Source organism: Corvus moneduloides, chromosome 8 (assembly GCF_009650955.1).
Source record: "Corvus moneduloides isolate bCorMon1 chromosome 8, bCorMon1.pri, whole genome shotgun sequence".
Classification (NCBI taxonomy): Eukaryota; Metazoa; Chordata; class Aves; order Passeriformes; family Corvidae; genus Corvus; species Corvus moneduloides.
In genome coordinates this window covers 32,067,664-32,088,336 of record NC_045483.1, presented here as the reverse complement: position 1 = coordinate 32,088,336, position 20,673 = coordinate 32,067,664, and the positions used below count along the sequence as shown (strand labels likewise).

Sequence of the window (20,673 nt, the reverse complement as noted above, 5' to 3'; positions counted from 1 at the left end):
CTCTTAATCACAGTGAGCCTTTATTGCATAAGTGTGAAGCAAGGGTACAAAAGATAAACAACCCAAAGATTTATCAGACTTTCTGTGTCTGAGGGGCATATTTCAGCAGCTGGAAACATCAGGCGCCTCGTGCAGTGCGCTGGGAGTTATAGGAGCTCCAGAGGGAGATGGACTGCCCAGCAGGATATACTGGTTAACATTTGTGGTGATACTGTACAGAGAGCTGACAAGTGCATTGGCACTGACTTCTTGCCTTTTATTACTGCAGAAACCAGATTTAGATGTTCCTCAGAATATTAGAAATTGTGATAATTGTGATTCCATTACATCCCCAGAAGTCTCATAATTTTGATACATTGATCTGTAATGAGCCAGTCAGCTGTAACAGAATAATTCCAGAGGTGCTAAAAAAAGCACTCATCATCAAAATATTAACATCATTTTAGTAAAGCTTGTACTTAAATACCAAACAAGACTGTGTGTTCGTTTGTTAGGGTTTCCTGGCTTGTTGGTTTTTTTTTTCCCCCTTGGAATATGAATGCTGTGATAACTGTTAAAGGAGGAGGTTTACTCTTCATGAGTAAAATTAAATTGAAAGAGGGTAGGTTTAGATTAGGTAGGAGGAAGAAATTCTTCCCTGTGAGGGTGGTGAGGTAATGGCACAGACTGCCCAGAGAAGTTGGCCTGTCCCTGGAAATGTTCAAGGCCAGGCTGGAGCAACCTGGTCTGGTGGGAGGTGTCCTTCCCTGTGGGAGGGGAGTGGGACTGGATGATCCCTTTCAACCCAAAGCATTCTATGACTTTAAGAGTATTTTCCTAATGATTGGGCAACAATTTGGCTTGCTCAATTTAATCAACTCTCTAGGAGTCTTTGTGGTTATTTTACCATTGGCAAATGGCTTTTGAACCAGTATTTTTCTGCCACTGCCTGGGTGATGCTTTTTACAAGACTGTACTTTATAACATGAATTTCTGGATACATTGAAATAACTGATAAACATTCTTGTTCTGAAATGCAGTTTGTACACAATACTTAGAGAAGCTATGTCATATCTTGTATTTGAGACAAAAAAGCAAAAAGTAGGGCATATTCTTTTATAATACAGGCTTAACAGCATAAATCAAATTTTAAAAAAAAGAGAGGCTGGGGAAAAAAAAGTAAGAAAATTATCAGAAAACACTGTGGGAAGCCATGGACTAGAATATCTGATTATAAGGAAGGCAAGTGATTGTTGTTTATCAGGGAAGTTGGATATGTTTTTGTTTATGACAGCTTGACTGAGAAAAAAGGAGCATCCTGCTAGGTATTTCCCTTTAGTTTAATTCATCTTCTGCAGAAGTTTTTTAAAAGAATCTGAATATCAAGCTTGAGCAATATGCAGTAATATCAATGTAGTTACTTCCAACTACTTCACATGGCTCACATTTCAACATCATTGTATTAAATTGCTTTTTAATAACTGCTAGCCTAGCATTCAAAATACTGAGTTCATGACAAATTTCTAAAACCTTCTGGAAAACACAGGCTGGTCTTGCTAGGTGTAAGGAATCTCCTTGCTAGGCTCAGCAGGACAGAACTAAAGTGTCCAGACATGCTTTCTCTAAATGAGCTGTCCTCAGTCACAACACTATCACAGTTGTTTACCCAGCTGGTGCAGTGAGGAAACAGAGGACAGTAGTAACCATATCCCAGGAACTTTTGTGATGGGAAGTTCAGATCAGCATATTCTGAGATTTAGCTTAATTAACCAGGAGTCATTTGTAGATTTAAAATCTAGACATCTTTGCACAGAGATTTGTTTCCTTTGAAATGTGACTCCTGCATGTCTTTCTGTTGCTGTTGGACAGGTGTCTGCTGTGTGTGAGGATCATATCTCATCAGAGCATCGCTTTACAGTGAATAACAGTCAATTCATTTGTCTCTTTTCAAGGCCAGTGTACTGTAAACAAGATTGAATCTCCTAGAAGTTTTTCACTGAACTTAGTATAATGACATCCCTGCAGTTTGAATTCTATGCACATGCTTAAGGGTAAGCCCACACTGATGCTTCAGACCACACTGTGATCTGCGGTTTGCAGTCTGGACAATTTTATATGTGAGTTTCGGTTGCAAGGCTTACGAACAGTTTTAAATGTTTTCTTTGTGATCAGTTTCACATTTCCTACATCAGAGATTACACAGCAAGAATTAGTCGAGGCTTTCTTATAAAATGTTTTATGAACCTTTAAACTTTAAACTACATTAACAGAGACTTCTACTGCCACGGAAACATTTTATATTAGTATAACGTTTGTTCCATATAAACTACATTAGCTGTGAGCTTACCTCCAGCTCCACTGACAATTGGAATTGGCTGTCTATACACGGCTTTCATGGCACCATTTACAAAGAGGAGAATAAAAACTAATAAACCTGAGAAAATTACTGATTCATTTAAGGGGTAAAGGAAGGGTGAAAATGAATGAGAGGGCTAATTATATTTTTACAAGATATTTGAAATGTAGGCTATAGTGAATAGTGAATGCATAAGAACATACTGTAATGCAGTAATGATGTAATGTACTGCATAAGAATGTACTCTGTGTGCCTGTGGCCGGCCGGGTGGTGGCTCCTTGTGCTGCAGGGGGGACACCTGTGAGCGATAGGCCCCTCACACACACACACACACACACACACACACAGAGCTGTGAGCAGTGGGCCCCTCACACACACACACACACACACACACACAGAGCTGTGAGCAGTGGGCCCCTCACACACACACACACACACACACACAGAGAGCTGTGAGCAATGGGCCCCTCACACACACACACACACACACACAGAGAGCTGTGAGCAATGGGCCCCTCACACACACACACACACACACACACAGAGAGCTGTGAGCAATGGGCCCCTCACACACACACACACACACACACACACACAGAGAGCTGTGAGCAGTGGGCCCCTCACACACACACACACACACACACACACAGAGCTGTGAGCAATGGGCCCCTCACACACACACACACACACACACACAGAGCTGTGAGCAGTGGGCCCCTCACACACACACACACACAGAGCTGTGAGCAGTGGGCCCCTCTCACACACACACACACACACAGAGCTGTGAGCAATGGGCCCCTCACACACACACACACACACACACACACACACACACAGAGCTGTGAGCAGTGGGCCCCTCACACACACACACACACACACACACAGAGCTGTGAGCAATGGGCCCCTCACACACACACACACACACACACACAGAGCTGTGAGCAATGGGCCCCTCTCACACACACACACACACACACACAGAGCTGTGAGCAATGGGCCCCTCACACACACACACACACACACACACAGAGCTGTGAGCAATGGGCCCCTCTCACACACACACACACACACACACAGAGCTGTGAGCAGTGGGCCCCTCACACACACACACACACACACACACACAGAGCTGTGAGCAATGGGCCCCTCTCACACACAGACAGAGCTATGAGCAGTGGGCCCCTCACACACACACACACACACAGACTGGGAGCGATGGGCCCCTCACACACACACACACACACAGAGCTGTGAGCAATGGGCCCCTCACACACACACACACACACAGAGCTGTGAGCAATGGGCCCCTCTCACACACACACACACAGAGCTGTGAGCAATGGGCCCCTCACACACACACACACACACAGAGCTGTGAGCAATGGGCCCCTCTCACTCACACACACACACACACACACACAGAGCTGTGAGCAGTGGGCCCCTCACACACACACACACACACACACACAGAGCTGTGAGCAGTGGGCCCCTCACACACACACACACACACACACACACACACACACAGAGCTGTGAGCAATGGGCCCCTCTCACACACACACACACAGAGCTGTGAGCAGTGGGCCCCTCACACACACACACACACACACACACACACACAGAGCTGTGAGCAATGGGCCCCTCACACACACACACACACACACAGAGCTGTGAGCAATGGGCCCCTCACACACACACACACACAGAGCTGTGAGCAATGGGCCCCTCACACACACACACACACACACACACAGAGCTGTGAGCAGTGGGCCCCTCACACACACACACACAGACTGGGAGCAATGGGCCCCTCACACACACACCTGTGCGCAATAAGGCCCTCATTTGCACCCGCTCAGCGTTGTGCCTGCCCTGCCCGCTTCTGGAAAGTTTGGAGCGGGTGGCGAGTGCCGGTGCGGGTGGCTTTGGCTGCACGTCTCCGCACGGAGCTTTCAGGGCGAGTGCGGAAGGTGTGTGCGGCTGGAATTTCGCCGTTTTGTCCATCGGAATCCCACCTTCTTGGCCGCTAGAGTTCTGCTGTCCCGGCCGCCGGTGCTGAGGGGAGGTGGCGCGGGCAGGGCGGGCGGCTAAACCCACCCGTAGCCGTGAGTTTTCTGCTTTATTGTCTATTTTGAGATGTGTTTTCTCTTTTGCGAGCAGAGAGCTTTGGTGGCCTTGCTGCTTTAAAGCGCAGTTGTGTGTAGCATAAATTCTAAAATAGCAATCTGTGACGCAACAACAGAAAACAATACGTTTGGTTCCTTGGGTTACAAAATTTTCAGTCTCAGTTCTTGGAGACAAAATGACGTCCATTGGGGTGAAGGAGTGCAGCTCAGCAGTGGTGAGGGTCTGGGAGCGGCCGCGGGGGGGAGGGACAAACAGCCCGGTGTGGGGTGGTGTTTGGGTCACTACTTGGGCTTAGTTTTAAGATGTTGCCCTTGAGTGTAAAGCTGTCTGGGGATGGACTGTTACAGTAATCCTCCTCTGCTTATCACTTTTTAAAGTCTGTTGAGTGGAAGCAGGATAAGAATAGACTAAAGGCCTTTTCCAAAGGTTGGAGGGAGACACTTGGGTTGGAGAGACATTCCAGGAATACTGAAAGAGAGAATTAACTCCTGATAAGCTTTGGAAGAGGGATTTGTTTTCTTTCTGAAAAGCTACTACTTTGAAAGAATTCTTTAAACACACGTGACACATTTACTTGTGTGAGGTGGGAGGGCTTGGTGGTGGTACATTACATATGCTGCCTTAGGCTCTGACTTGCTTTCTTCAGTAAATTTCATCTTTTAAACTGGGAGATCGACTTGTACTTGCTCTGGGAAGGCTTTTAGTGCTGGGTTTCAGATATTGCTACTAGCAGAATATTGAAAGTTGAATGAGCCTTTTTAATCCTTTTTGTTGGGGATTTTTTTTGTGTGGAATATTTGTATAATGAGTAATAAGAAAACAAATAAGGATGTACTAATGCATATATTCGAATCTTGCCTCTGCTTTATAGATGATAGGGGCCTGAAATTTTATTGACTTATATAAGAGTATGCTATTGACAGTTTATTGTATGTGTTGTATTTTTCTCTTTATTATTGAAGTGCAGGAGAGGGAGGGTTTCATGCAGTTTTGAGAACTGGTTGATCCATCCTGATGCTTACTAAGTTTCACTGGTGATAGATGTTTATCAAATCATGATACTGCCATACAGTTAAGGGCAGTTAGTTAATCTGTTTATCAGCACTTGTGTGTGCTTTGTTCCTTCAAGAGCTGTGTATTCTGGCAGGGAGTTGTGATCACTCCTCTTGGATGTTTTAAGGAACTGGCTAATTCTGTGCATGACTGATGTCCTCTTGCTCCATGTATAACTGCTGTCTTATTTGCCATGTTGTGAGGCTGAGATAAGGCAAAAGAGAAGGTTACATGATTACAGAATGGGGTAGCCACTTTCTCCTTTTGAAAACCTTGCTTTCTTCTGGTTTAATATACTGCATACTGCTGGAAAGCCCCCTGTTGCTAACACTCCAGCAAATTGTGCTAAGTGGGAGGTTTTGTTAAGTAGTTTACCTTTAGAGCTTTCACTTGCTGTTACGTTTGGGCATGTGGAAGGAGTTTTCTTCAGGTATCAGAGGCCAATTCACAGTTACTGCAGTGGATTAAGTCTGGTGCTGGTGTGCATGGGACGTTTTTTGGAGAGACAATTAGCGAGCCACAGGTCACAACTATAGGCAATTTCTGTTCTACTGCAGTCTTCAGCTAGCTTGCCAGAGCATGAATGTAATACAGATACAATATCTGCTCTTGGTTGTAACCAGAGCTCAGAGTCTAGAGAGGAAACCCTTAACTGAATTCTTCAAATGTAACTGTGACCTAAAGCAGTGAAAGAAAGCTTAATGGAGCTCTGCATCAAGCCTGACACCTTTATTGAAAAGGAAATGGTTTCTGGAATTTTACTGGCCAGAATTCTCCCTTACACATGTGCTGTGTTTGTCTCAAAGTGTGTTTATTTTCTGTTTTGATTTTGGTTGTGGTCCAGTTCATCAAGGCAGTCTTCTCCTAGATGAACTTGTGTGAGATAAGACCTGTTTGAGCACATGGAACTTGAAATAAACCAGTTGCAGTTATGTTGTTAGGGAAAAAAAACAAAAAAACAAACCACACTAAAACTCAACAATCCAGTCCATGGGTATTCATCTATGCTCTATTAATTATATGAGCAGAATCTTGGACATGCTTGGTAGGAAACAGTTGAAGTTACATAGTACTCTGAGGAGTTTGAACCATCTTAACCAGGTGGTTGGTAACACCTGGAGGGGCAGTGCTAAGCCTCAGGTGTAGCAGGTTGAGCTAATTTGGTCAGATCAGCAGTGGGTTAGGCAGTAATATAGTACTGGGTAATTCAGCTCTGAAGAAAATGGAAGGAGATGGAGACAGGCAAAATGAAGAGAGTGCAAAAGAAACCAAAAGGTGAGTGAAGAGGCTTGCAGGTGTGTAGTCCCCTACTGTAGTTAAATTAGCAGCCTCAAGAGTCTTTCTGGAAGAGTGGAAGGTGAAAAGAGGCAGGGAAAGCAGCATAATATATGTTAAATGTATGTTTGAGTAGAGTTTGTAACTTTTTCTCCACAAAAGTAGTAACTAATAAGGTAAGAGTGTGACTTTTGACATGAGGTATAACTACTTGACTTGATCTGGAAAGAAATTAAGTTTTATGGTAGAAAATGGATTGGAAAACAAGCAACATTGTGATATTACTTCATTGCCCATTGGAGGTAAGTTTTCAGTCCACAGGAATGTGTTTTTTCACTATAAACAAATACTGTAGTCTAGGTAAGTTTTATTAAGCTCATAAAAATGCACATAGTAATCATAAATGCATATAAAAATGCAGCAATGACTGGAAGACATACATACATCAATGTAGCTTTTTTTCCTTGGAAAGTATAGAGTTATTATTTAATGTTGACCTTTGTAGTTTTTTCATGGCTCTTTTTTGTGTGAACAGTCATTTTCCTCAAAAGACTTCTTAAGGTTTCATGAATAAAGCTACTGGTAGAAATAGAACACATAAAAAACCTGTTGAAGATATTTCCGTATACCACAAAATTAGAAGCAGGAAATACATGAGTACGTTTTTTCATTTATGGTTTGAAGAGAGCAGGCTAACAGTTATAATCAGTTTACCTGGAGTATATAATTTATATTGAAAACCATATTGACTGCTGTAATGCTGAAATTCTAATGTTATTCCTCAACTCAGTATTCAGTTGCTCTCCTTCAAATGAAATATCTTCCGAATTGTGATTATTCAGGATTAACCTCCACCTCAGTGGATTCCTGGGCTGTTTTTGTGTCCATTTATGCACTGTCCTCCTTAGGCTTTTTTAACACCCTGCCAGGAAGAATTCATATACATGTAGAAGTGACAATATATCTGGTTAGTGTTCCTTAGACATGTGTATAAAAAACACTTTCGCTTGGTTTTGTGGAAAACCAGTAAGTTTTGTTCTGATCCATATTACAGGTGTTAAAAAAAAAAAAAGGCAAAATGACAGGATCAGTACTTTAAACTTTCTAGTAAAGACTGTATTTGAAATCTTGTGACACACAAGTTCATTTCTTGTGAAATTTGAAGCATGTCAGTTTTTATTTTAGTAATACTTGCCCAGTATGGTACTAAGAATTTTGCTAGGGTTATCAGTGGGAGGGATTGCGTTGCCAGAAGGTTCTTCACACTAGGCTAAAAAAATCTCCAAAGAACAGACTTTGGGCTTACCCTGGAGTAGTGTGGTGAAGGACCTGGGTAACTTTAGGTTAGGCAGAGCTTTGGAAGGTCTTTCCTTAGTGAAACAGTTTCTTGACAGTAGGTATTTAATATGAAGAACAGGATGTCTTCGCCAAGAAGAGGAAACAGAAGCTTTCATGGAATTAACAATCTACTTATCCTTAGTGATTTACAGTATAAGTGAGTTGGGACTTTGGGTACAATAATGAAAAGAAACTGAGCTTCTGTTGAAAGGGATCAAATCTAGAGAACATGCTGCAAAAGGGATTACATCTAGAGAACGTGCTGCATCATTTAGTACAATTTATAGAAGAAGAGTTTAGCTAGTTAGCAGACAATCTGTTCCCAAGCAAATACTTATTTTTGGGAGTTAATGGAGTGAATTTGACTGAAAAGAATCCTTGGGGGTACATTTAATTCTTGCTGTGCAGTGTGGACAATAGATCAGCAAAGCTGTACTCAGCTGCGAATGAAACAGGTGGTGAGGCAGTGCAGTGATTATTTACTCTTTTACTATTTAAAAATCTCACTTTTGCATTTGATTCTGCATTTTGTTCTCACTCTGGAGTTAACTCTGAACCAGGATTAATTTCTGAACCACTGCATTGCATCCTTAAACCATGGCTGGAATGTCTCTCGCAGGGGTTCCTCTTCCTTTGCAGCAGAATCGCCATGATAAGACCCCTTGGTCTTCTCACAGGAAGAGGCAGTCTCACTTTGCATGTGAACTTCCACTTGTCCTAAGGCTCTTGAAGGACTGGGAACATGTTCCTTTTGTCTACAGAAAGGATGTTGGGTTATCTTTGTTATCCAGCAATAGATGGCTTCAGGGAATTGGCTCTTTAAAATTATCACACCTTTCTGGAGATCCACTGGAAGTAATTAGTGGCTCTCCAGAGTGCTTTGCCTATATGCGTTTTGTGTTGTAATCCCCAGTGGAAAGCGTTGGGAAATCTGAGGCTGAAAGAAGCTTGCAGACTTTTTAAAGCCTTCACCCTCTGCTTGGGGAGAGAACATTAGGATCCACAGTGTGAATGTACTTGTGTGAACATAGGCGGGGGAAAAGGCCTTCCATCCCAAGTAAGTTTGGACAACAGGGTAAACTTGTTTGTGTATAATGTATCTCTCACAGCCTCTAAGTGCATCTTTCTTTGCTTTTCAGTTGTTTGATAAAGCATAGAAACTGAAAACGTCTGGACACGCATTTCCAGTTGTGCTCTCTCCTAGATACATGAGTCCCATGTAATGTATCAATCAAGGAGGGGAATGTAATTTGTTGAATTATTTTTTTAACAGAGTATAACTGCTACATGCAAATCTTATTCTTTGTGGGGAAACACAAAAGGTGGAAAGGATTTTAGGTGTGCGAAATAAAAGCAGGCTTCAGAAAATAAAGCAAAAGGATTTAGGATTCAGCTTTGCCTGTGAAAAGCTAGAAGAAGATACAGTTATGCAGCGCCAAGGACATTAAAACAATGGTTAGGGTTTCTAGGTTAGGCCTAGATAGATTTTGGAGTTGCAAAAAAATATGCTTAGCAAAATAGATAAGTTTAAGCCTCATAATAGGATATTGTGTATTGTTATGTCAAGGCATAACAAGCCAGTATTGTATTTAACAGTTGTACGTGTGCTATTATGAATTGGTTAAGACAGCTGTCTGTAACTTTTAGAAGTATGCTGATTGGCTAAGAAGCTTTTAAAAATGCTTTGCAAACAGGAAGTCGTTGGATGTCCTTGGCAGCGTGAGCTTTGTACCAACTCTGTCTCAACTCGGTGTGTGAGACTGGTAATAGAATAAAATAATAAAAGGCTCCTGGAGCGCCTGACCAGGCTCCCTGTCCCGTTTGTTGATGAAGACACCGATACTCTTCAGCAATTTCTAGCCTGAAAAGTTGTTGGCCCACTAACGCAACCGGGGGCTTGTAATCACAAGCCCCGGCGTGCCCTCGGGCAGAGGGGACGCAGCGTTGGCCTCCACAGCGTCCTCGCTGGACGGCTCAGTGCAATCAGCGTGAGATGGGTGCATGCGCTGGCTCCTCCTCAGAGGAAGCACGTCCGGCAGCCGGTGGATTGGGCTCGCGTTAGCCCGGAGGCAAAGAAGGCGGGAGGGGCTTCTGGTATGGGTTCCAACAGGTTTATTTGCGGTAGGGTCCAGGGACCAGAGCGGCCCTTGAGAAGACGCGGGCTAGCCCCCTTTATGGGGGGGTGGAGTAAGGCAGGGAGAGAGAAAACAACCAATGGGGTACAAGCAGAGGGGAGGGTACGATTTTTCAGAACAAATGGGGAAAACAGGGAGGCAGGAGTCATAACAGGGAACCAATTAATAACTAAAAAAGGCAGAACTTTCTGGAACAGGGGGAGGTAATTTAGGATTGGGAGCCACCCAGGGGGAGGTAACCTAAATCTCAGTGATCTCTTCTGGTGACCGACATTTGATGGTTTCAGCCCGAGAGCAGGCTGCGGGAGCAGGCTGAGCCACCCCAACAGCCCACCATATGCTAAAGAGAGGAATGAACCCCCTCCCCAGTACAGAAAGGTATGCTGTCACCCAATAGTAAAAATAAAAACACCAGTTAAAGTGCCTGTAAGAAGCTTGTTTAATAACTTCAGGAATAAAATAAATGTGCATTGGCATATCTTCGGTGTGCAGCTAATGGGCATCAAAAAGTACACTCTTTGGTGCCTTCACAATCTAAAACTCCATGAGGCTAATGAAATATTTTATCTACTGCCAGTGCTGCACTTACATGCTCAGTTCAAAGTCTTCCTTTCTGCACTGCACCTTAATTAGTGTACTAATTGATGTTGCTAAACCTCATCAAGGATGGTTTGTTCTCTGTTCTTTATGTTTTCAAGGAAAAGCTGCGTAACTGCTTTCTTAGTATCTTAAAAATGTTTGGAGAAAATGATAATGATTTTTTTTCGGTTCTGATTTCAATCAGACCAGCCTACAACAAAGCTTTTGCTTTGCTACGACAAACTTTGCTCTTCAGAAGGACAATTATTTTCTGAGAGGAATGTTGGCTTTTCATTTTGCAATTTTATTTGTTTTTGAAGTTGCAGAGTACTTAAGTTTGAAGTCCCTCTAAGGGAAGCTAGTTTCTCCCAGAGAATACAAAAGAAATGTAATGTATTCGTGTAGTTTTTTCTGCTTAGGGGAGAGACTGGTGTAATGAAGATTTCCCAGATTGTAAAAATCTTCTGAAATGTGTATTGATACTTGTGACAGTAAGGTCTTCTCTGTGCTAGGTGTTGATTTTTTCCTTATGAACTGTAGGCATTTACTATTGCTGAGACAGCTTGTCCTCCTTGTTAGCAACGTTACAGCCTCAAAGAAGACTTCAGGTTCTCAGATCCACTTCCTCGCGCTTGGAAAAATTACACACGTGCTTGACTCTTTCCATTATATTTATTTGAATTACTGTGTTTTGTATTTGTGTTAAGGAGATCTTATCAGGAGCTGGTGAGGGAGATGCCAACAGTGAGTGTACTGATGGTTGAGACCATGTTAATGGCTTACAGGGATCTGGATTGTCTTTGGGTGGAATAGCTGTGAGCCTCATCACCTACTGCTGAGACTGACTGAGAGGCCTTTTACTTACGCATAAGGTACATATGGAAAAGTGCTGCTTCAGTGCCAGGAGAAGAAAATTCTACCCATTTTCTCATGGAAACAGAAGTCTTACTAACATTGGTCAAAATGAAAGGCAACGGTCTAAATTCACTGCTGGCATAGCACTGTAGTATGAATTCCAAATACCCATCTGAAATATAACATGTATTTATTCCAAAGTAGCCAATACTACTTTCCTTAATAGATTTTTTTTTTTTTAAGACATCTAATGTAAATAATACAAAACTCTGTTTGCTGTTATGAAGTGGCCTAACATAAATTCCTGGTGTTTATATCCTTGGTTTGCTGCTTGTGCTTTGAGGATACTGTTCTGAATTGGGCCTCACCAAGGAGTGCTTAGAGCTGAAGAATCAGGAGGGGAAGTGTAAGATCAGAAACAGTTTTTCCTCTTTGTATTAAAAGAACTTGCATTGCTGTTGACTTCGAATAAAAGGGAGTACTTACAGATTAAGAGATCCTTCCCAACCTGAGCATGCTTTGTTGGAGAAGAGCCACACCTTTCTACCCTTCTGATTTCCCACATGATCTGGTAACACACAGAGAATTTGTCACCACATGCTGATCTGTTACATAAAGCCTTTGGCACGCATTGGTTTCAAGTTCATTCTCATATTTTGAACAGGGGGTTGGACTACATGATCTCTGGAAACCTCTTTCATTCTAACTTACTATTCTGTGACTGTGGCACAATTTACATCAAGCTCTGTGTTTGTACTGGAATGCTGGAGCTGATGTAACTGGGAAACAGGATAAAAAGTTGTTGTAATCTGTCTCTGTATCTGCCTTGCTTATCAAGACAAGAACAAAACTACTCACAGCAGTATCTCACTCATAAACAGGGGCTCTGTATTGCACATGTTTGTAGTGGATTCCAAGAAAAGAAAGTAAAGTTTTTCTGGAAACTGCGGAATAAATTTTATAAGCCTAAGGAACCTTATGGTAAAGAGGGGAAAAAAGAAACTGCTGCTGAGAGGTTTTGTCCTGGTGGAATGGCTGGCATTGCCTTTTTATTTTACCTTTGAATTATTACTGCTTTAGGCATAGAGGAGTTCTTTAAATCAATAATGTTTGCACCAAGTCTTGTAGAGTGTTTCATTTTGCATAGGTGGTGTAGTAACAAAGTATGAGTGAACACAGATTTAAATAAAGAACACAGAAGCAGCTCAGCAACTGGGGCAAAGGAATAATTAAAATACTCAAGTCAATATGAATTAGTTCTTGGGACCAGTAGTGAAAATTCTTGACCTTCAATCCAAAGAAGAAAAAATAGATTTTGATTTTTTTTTTTTTTTTTTTTTTTTTTTTTTTTTTTTTTTTTTTTTTTTTTTTTTGAGGGGAGGGAATAGCATCTCCTAGGGTTGTAATGTGATGATATAAAATTGTCTGTTAGCAATTTAAGCTGAAGAGTCAGGAAGGAAAGCATAGAATCAAACCCAGTTTTTTCAGATACTGCATTAAAAAGCCAACCCATAGCAGATTACTTCAAATAAGAGTACAGTGTCAATCCATTGATGAAAACTGGATTTCTTCAGTCTTAACCGTTGTTTATTATGTGGACAAGATAATACATCATATGGGTACGGAACCAGGGAAAGTTTTATGAAGTATTTTTGTGTAGGCACAGGTGTACATGGAAGGCTCTGCATTCTAGATCTCATCCCCTTCAGAAAGTGTCTTAGTCTTTTCTGAAGTTTAAATAGGAAAAGTAATTAGTCTGTGCGCTGACTAATGCCTTGTAATTACTTATATCAATTAAGTAAGAATAATAAAAGCCTTTGATAATAGATCATCATTGAACTAGTAGTAGTGCCATAAAATGTTGATAAAGGAAGATTTGCTTTTATTTCATGGCAGCTGAACTGTAGAAGTTGTTTTATGAGTTTTGGATTACTCCAGAATAGCTATGCCTGTCTGTGTTCATATTTGCAGCACTGCAGAGGTCTAGTTCTCAGGCAGTTTTTGGTCTACATTAACATTAGAGTGGGTGGAGGCAGTACTGCTACTTCAGGGAAGGCTGTGATAATTAACAAGTGTGGAGTAGTTTTACGGAAGGACTTGATACTTCTACAGTAGGATAAAAAGAACTACTGGATCCCAGTATCCCAGCCTCTATTGTACCTTTGTCAAACCTGTCTCTTACAGCCTGTTGATGTTCAGCTGCAGTGAGATGCTTTTTCCTTAATCCATTTAAACTTGTGGAGCATTGTGGAAGAGGTTTTTGCTTAAAAGGAAGCTGTAGCTCTATGGTGTATGGTATAATAGAAGATAGATTTGTTGTTTCACAGATTTAAAGTTTCCATATGTTTTCACTGTTAGTTGCACTGTATATGGTATATATATGACTGTTTCAGTAGAAAACCGTACCACGGATTAAAAGAATGATCTGTGAATAGCTCACAGCAGAAATTACTTTGTGTCTTATTACAAGTCAAGATAAATGTTATTTGAGCTTTAAGGTCTTAAAAGTAAGTATTAAAAAAACAGTGGAAATGCTGATCATGGTTGGAAGGGCTCTGAAAAATTAAGGGGCAAGATCACAAGCAATCTGTTGAAACCTTATGGTCTTTCTTGGAAATTTCCTCCTGTTTTCTAAACACCACTCTGCAACTGTTACCTGCTGAGCCTAAATTGGGGTGAGGTCATAAGATTTCTCGTCACTATCACCTCTTTCCACAGCTCTTTTTCCTTCCTGCAGTGTTTCCTTGTTCAAAAACATCCTCTGACAAAATATTCCCCGCCCCCCCATCCCATGAAGGCTTTCTAGCAGAGATATTTTTTGGCAAGTTTGAAGTCTGTGGAGGAATACTTGCTTACAAGGCTGTTTGTTTATTTTATTTAAGGTTGCCAATCTTGCTTGTTCGTTGTCAACAAATGAAGATGGAACGAAAATTGTCCAAATGGCAGCTAATCACATTGAGACTTTGTGCCCACAGGTAGGACTTGTTCAATTCATTCCCATTCCAGTGCCCTCACCATACACTATGTTACTGTCACATAACACAGCTGTTTAGTTATGTTCCTTTTGTCTAAGCTTACATTCCATTTACACAGCGTGGCAGATGGAGACCAAATGATAAATGCAAATACTTAGGTAATCTGTTTGTTTTCTCTGTAGTTGACATAGCAATGGTTAATAGTATGTATTGATTGGGAGTTCTGAAAAGCTGTAAAAACTGTAATTGCAAAAATATGCTGCTCTGTTTCTGAAATCAACCTGATTGAACATTGTAATGTGAAAAATAGGGAATAATTAACTCTTGGAAAGCAAAACCTATTTTGACCTTTAACTTGGAAGACATCACTTGATTTGGTTTTTGCTAATGTGAACAGGAAAGTGTGAATTCTTGTGATTATCACCAGTTTAAAAGCTTGAACTCTTGTTGTAAGGAAATTAATGAAAAAAAGCACAGATACAGTTTTTCTAAGATGTTAAGTACCGAAAATGTGTTCACTTTGTCATGTTCAGAGTTACAGAGATATAAAAACCTCTGCAGTTAAATCTTTTAGAGCAAAGATTTTACTGATTTCTGTGAATCTGATCTGTGTTGCAGCCTTGAGGCTGCATAATTTCAAGATCATTAGTTCTTTGAAGTGTTCTTACCCTTTTGTGGTAAATGTAGTTGAAATAAAAGATGAAGAGCAAATATTAATATGTTCAATAGCAAGTTTGAGAAGTCCATTTTATGCCTGTTGAATAAATGCAAGTCTTAGTGGTTTCTGTCAAGGAAATGTACTGTTCTGAAAATGTCACAAATCAGTGTTTTCTCTTGAATAATTGTTTCAATGTCTGGTTTAAAAACTTGAAAAGTTCTGTATTTTAGATCACACTCTTATGTGATTTAATGTGTTACTGGATTTGTAAGAAGGTGGCTTCTTCCAGCTTCTTTGTTTCTCTGGGGGTCAAGTGCACTTTTATAATGGATTGTTAGGCATCTAGATGCAGCTTTTTAATTGAAATTGAAACCTACATATCTGATACCAGAAATTCCTAAAATCAAATTTTGACTAAAATATTGATTTTTTTCTTCACAGCCATTTAAGTTTCTAGGCTTTTAATTTCCTATAGTAAAATGAAAGTTTCTTGAGTTTGTTTCTTTTTGTTTGTTGGTTTGTTTAACTTTGAGGTAAACCATGGTGAGTTAGTTGATGATCATAGATCTGTCTAAAAAGGGAATGTGGAATGCACATGGTAAGATTGTATTACTACTAATGGTGTGTTCATTGTGCAGGATTTGCTGCTTTCTTAGATAAGGACCATGCCCTATCAAAGCAATCCGCATTTTACCGAAGTAAGAAATAGCATATTAAGGCTCCTGCATTTTTTCAGTAAATCAGATTATGCCGTATCATTTAAAAACCCTCCATAGGGAAAATAATCATCTCTTAAGTTCCCTGTGAGGCATATCAATTATAGTTCAGAATGAGAAAATTCCCCAATGCTCTTAAATCTTCAGAGTGAAAAGAAAGGTATTTTATGTGCTTTGCAAAATATTTCTTGAAGGGAAATGCGCTATGGATTGAAATCTGAGATAGTAGAAATACAATAGAGCCTCCCCACCCCAAATGCCCCAAAAAGTACGAACTGAAAAGAATTGCTAACACCTACAGAAAACACCTTGGAGTCTTGACAGCAAAACTTCCTGTGGAGCACAGGGGAAAAGAATTGGCAGTTACAGAATTGGCAAATGCTAGAGGAAAGCCTTTTGGCTTTTGTTACATTAATCATACTCTACTGTAGGTAAAATGTAGAGGGTTGATTCTGAACTCTTTTGTTTGTTTTCTCATGTGAAATTATTATCAAATATTTTGACTGTTAAACAAATGAAATAAGCTGGGCATTTATATTAGAGCCAATGCAAAACACATAATGATCCTGGAATGTCATGAATGTTCCATGAGAAATTAATTTACTGTTAAATCAGTAATAGTAGAATAAAAAAATAAAGAGCTGGTTGCATATGATTTGATGAAGGAAGAATAATTTCTGTTCATATAACTCACTTTTGGTTGGGAGAATTGGGTGGTGTCAGGTAAGTACAATCTCCAGTGTCACTTGTAGTGGGAGTCCATATTACTGTCCTGGGGTGCCAACAAAATCTTGACTTCAAATGAATGCATGGGAAAGAAAGAGAAGGGAAATAACCAACAAAAGCAAACAAGTTTTGTTTTTGAATAGCAAGGCTATAAATCTGTAGAGCTGTTTTGCTAATACCCGTTTTGGGTTTGTTACCCTTGTGCTTCAGTTCAGTGGTGTGTTTGGAGAAGACTGTGGTTGCTCTAATAGTCCTCTGGAATACCTGGTAGATGGTAAACCTGTGTCTTGGGGTGACCTTATGATGTGTATCCCATATCGCTGCCTATGCCCAGAAATGAATTTTTGTGCCTTTCTATGCCTCTAAACTGAACCTGAGGGGGGGAAGGAAAAAAACGGAGCAAAACTTTCTCAAAGCAGTTTGCAGCTCGTTCAAGGTTACAAAAAGATAGCAGGTTTTTTTTTTCCCCATTTGGGGCAGGGGAGCGAGGAAGCACCCGGCTTGCTGCTTTCCAGTCAGTTTTTGGCCAGTTGTTTTCAGTTTCTTGTTCTCCGGAGAGAGACTGAGAGTTGGACTTGGCATTTCCTTCTCTGGAATTCCGGATTTTCTCCCTTTTCTACTGGACTGCTTGATTGCTGTAACATCAGAGCACATCGGGAGGATTTTCCACCGGGCACAGAGGGCCTGGCCCTGGGCCAAGCCCCAGCTCCGAGGAGACCAGAGGGAGGACTCGAACACTTTCCCAGGATTTTTCCTGTACAGCGAAAGATTTTACCATCTAACATTATTTTCCTTCCCATGTGTTTGTTAAATAAATAGTTTATCTTCTTCACTTTCCTTCGAGGAAAATTTATTTTTTCCCGAACCTGGTGGGGGAGGGGTGGTTGTGCCTTCTCTCAGAGGATATATTTCTAAATTTGGCCAAACTGGAACAACCTGTCAACAGAGAGATGGAAAATTAATCTCTGGATTCCCACATTTAGGGTAGCAGATGAGAATCTGGCTTCCCTATCTAAATTCTTCATACGTTTTTACATTTTTATGGTCTAATGAGCTTTCAAATCCTGAGCTGCCACTTTTGAGAAGAATGACCTTGAGCCTAAAGCTGGAACAGTTGTGTCAATGTGGAGATCAGAGGTGGGTGGTTTTAAGGCAACAGCAAAGGGGACCTTCAGCATGTCAGAGGGCTCTGCCTAGAGCCTTTTCATTAGCATAAAGATCCCTTGAAAATTGTAAGGAGCAGGGGGTTTGGGATATTTTAGAATAACTGTATCTGAAACAGTGAATTTTAGGCTCACTTTCTTTGAAAGGGAGCTCTCACTGGATCTTGCTGCTAGTTACTGGAGTGGTATAGGGTGATTACTGGAACATCATGAAAGGAAGGAAAATGCAGCAAAAACACACGAATGTTCATGGTTTAGCTTAATCTTTAGATGGTGATAAAAAAAATGTTTGAAACTCATTTAATCCCATGGAATATTTTACCAGATATTTTAAAGAAGAAGTGTAAGCACTGGTATAAGGAGAACCTTGGATCTTAATATTTTGGTGAGCTCTGTTTTTCTCTAAAGTATTGAGAGATAGAAACCATCTGGTTACAAACTGAGGTGAGAAGCAATTCTATGTAACATGTAACTAATGAAAAGTGCGTAACACGTGGCACCTTTGTGAAGGATTCAGCTGTAATTTTGAATGCCATCTTTTCTTGCTGCTTAGAACTTAATATGCTACTAGTAGTTTTTAATATTGGCTGGTATATGGTAAACCACTAAATACAGAACATGGTTTTTTGGCTACAGAAGTTTTGTAAATAGATCACTGTGGTAGTTCAGGTAATGTGGAGGGAGGTATTGGGGTAACCAAGATGCTGAGCTGATCAGTGGGAATATATTCATACACATCATGTTTCCAGACCGTTGAAATACTGATCTGACAGCTGTCTTGAACATTTTGTATTGGGCTTGTCCAGCATAATTCATCTGTTTCTTCAATGCCAACATGACAGTCTGGAACTGACTGCTGTATTTTGGTATTGTAGAGCTGTTTCTCTATTGACAGCTGTGTACCTGTGGTGGTGAGAAGGGCAAAACCCACCAAGCTTTGCAAGAAACCAGCCCCTGCAGCCTTCCTTTCTTCCAATTTTAATAATTTCAGTACTGTTGTAGTGAGGCTTCCTTTCCTATCTTGCTAGCAGACAGTATTAAGCCCGTCATGTGTCTTTCAGGATGATGTGAAACGGTCTGTGTTTATCAGCAAATTTAGAAATACCACAGAACCAAGAGTTGAAGGATTGAAGAGTCTTTTGGAGAGTGTGTGTGTGTGCCTGCAGAAGGGATCCAGGCAAAGCATCTCCATTCCAGTCCAGTAGCCACTTGCATTCTCTGCTCATAAAGTACAGTGATTGCCACCAGTTCAGTGTAAAGTGTCATGGAAGCCTTCAGCAGCCCAACAGTGACAGCACCGTGCCCCACACGCACAAAATTCCAACTTGAGAAGCTCTACTCTCCAAGCAGGGCTTGTGTATTCTCTGCTTGCTTTCTTAGAAAATGATCATAACTTTGTTATGCTTCATAAGTTTTGCTTAAGCTTTAATGTGAATGCCCTATAATTTTTTTTCTCAAAATTAAGTACTGTATTTGTGTTTTTCTGTTATGAAAATGAATGGAGGAATTTAGCTCTTCCTTTGAGCTATGTGTTGATTTACACTTAAATTGTCTAGCCCTTTTTTGTTGATACAGATAAATGGATATTATTTCCTTTCGTGTAATTTTTTAGAAAGTAGGTACTAGCAAACATGAAAATTCTTGTTCACAAAAATGAGACTTGATAGCTAATCAGTGGGCAGGATCTTTTCATGTGTTGCGTTTTTCAGGTATTAGAGCTTAAGTATGTATTTTATGATGGTGTGGATTTTTGAAGCTAGCAATTCACATTTCCTATGTATTTACTCTTTCATGAGAGAAAATCAGTCATCCATTTTGTTATTTGCTTTGGCACATTAAATAGTGGGGGACACCGAAGAAGATTTTTTTATTAACCTCATAAAAACTCTTCACCAATATCACTTTAATAACCACAGTTTCATCTTCTTGGTTGAACCATCTGTACGGCATCTCCTTTTATCTGTATTAATATAATTTCCTTCAAATACAGGGCAGAAGTAATGGGGGAGAACATGGTAAATCAGTGAGTTCTCTACCATCTGCTTTAAAAAACAGAAAACAGATGTTAGTATCCAACAGTATCAGACTTCTTGGGTATCATCTCTAGCCTTTCAGTGGAGAGTTTAGTTAAGAGTATGTATTGTGCCTTAGTAATATTATTTCTAAAACGAAAGGAAAGTTACTCTGGTGAAGTTGTTCATGTAGGTTTTCACCATGTTGCAAAGTTCACACACAATGCTGCTGAAGATAACGAAGATTTTGTCATTAACCTTGGTATCTATGCTAGACTTCTTGAGCAGTCCTGTGTTTAGTTCCTTCTCATACATCCTGGTTCCACAACCAGTTTGGTCTGGCTTACAGCATTAGTGCTGCTGGAGACTTTCCTGCCTCCCTGCTCCCAAGCTCTCATTTCTGCCCCTTCTCTCATGAGTAGCAGTAGCAGTCACATAGCTGCTCAGCAGTCTGGGTCAGGAAACTGCTGTAAATCCACCTGGGAAGCAGGAAGGTTAAGTTTTACTTCAGGTCAGCTGCCCAGTGTAGTTTGCTGTGTGGATGCCTCAACAGGCTTGCCTGGCTCAAGGGAAGGAGTGAGGGCAGTCTAGAGGAAGAGCAGTTGCGGCTTTTGGGGGCACTGCAGACTTCATTAACTGATGCCAGCTTGACCTGGCAGTGGCACAGCTTTGGTGAGAGAAGGCAATGTCCAGTATTAGAGAGCTGTTGTTACTGGCTACCAG

At 40.8% G+C, this 20,673-nt stretch overlaps 1 protein-coding gene across 5 annotated transcripts in view; it reads left to right on the top strand.

Annotated features, from left to right (window-relative positions):
* Window positions 1–20,673, top strand: part of CTNNA3 (catenin alpha 3) — a 438,358-nt gene that overhangs the window by 263,045 nt on the left and 154,640 nt on the right. For 4 of the 5 annotated variants that reach the window (XR_004241502.1, XM_032115986.1, XM_032115987.1 and 1 more), the window contains exon 10: window positions 14,583–14,675. Coding sequence is in view for 4 of the 5 variants with exons in the window: in XM_032115986.1 (XP_031971877.1) it covers window positions 14,583–14,675 (93 nt within the window). In the remaining variant the exon portion in view is untranslated. Of the gene's footprint in view, window positions 1–10,560; window positions 10,645–14,582; window positions 14,676–20,673 lie in introns of those variants that run through there. The other variant, XM_032115988.1, reaches the window with a different exon arrangement.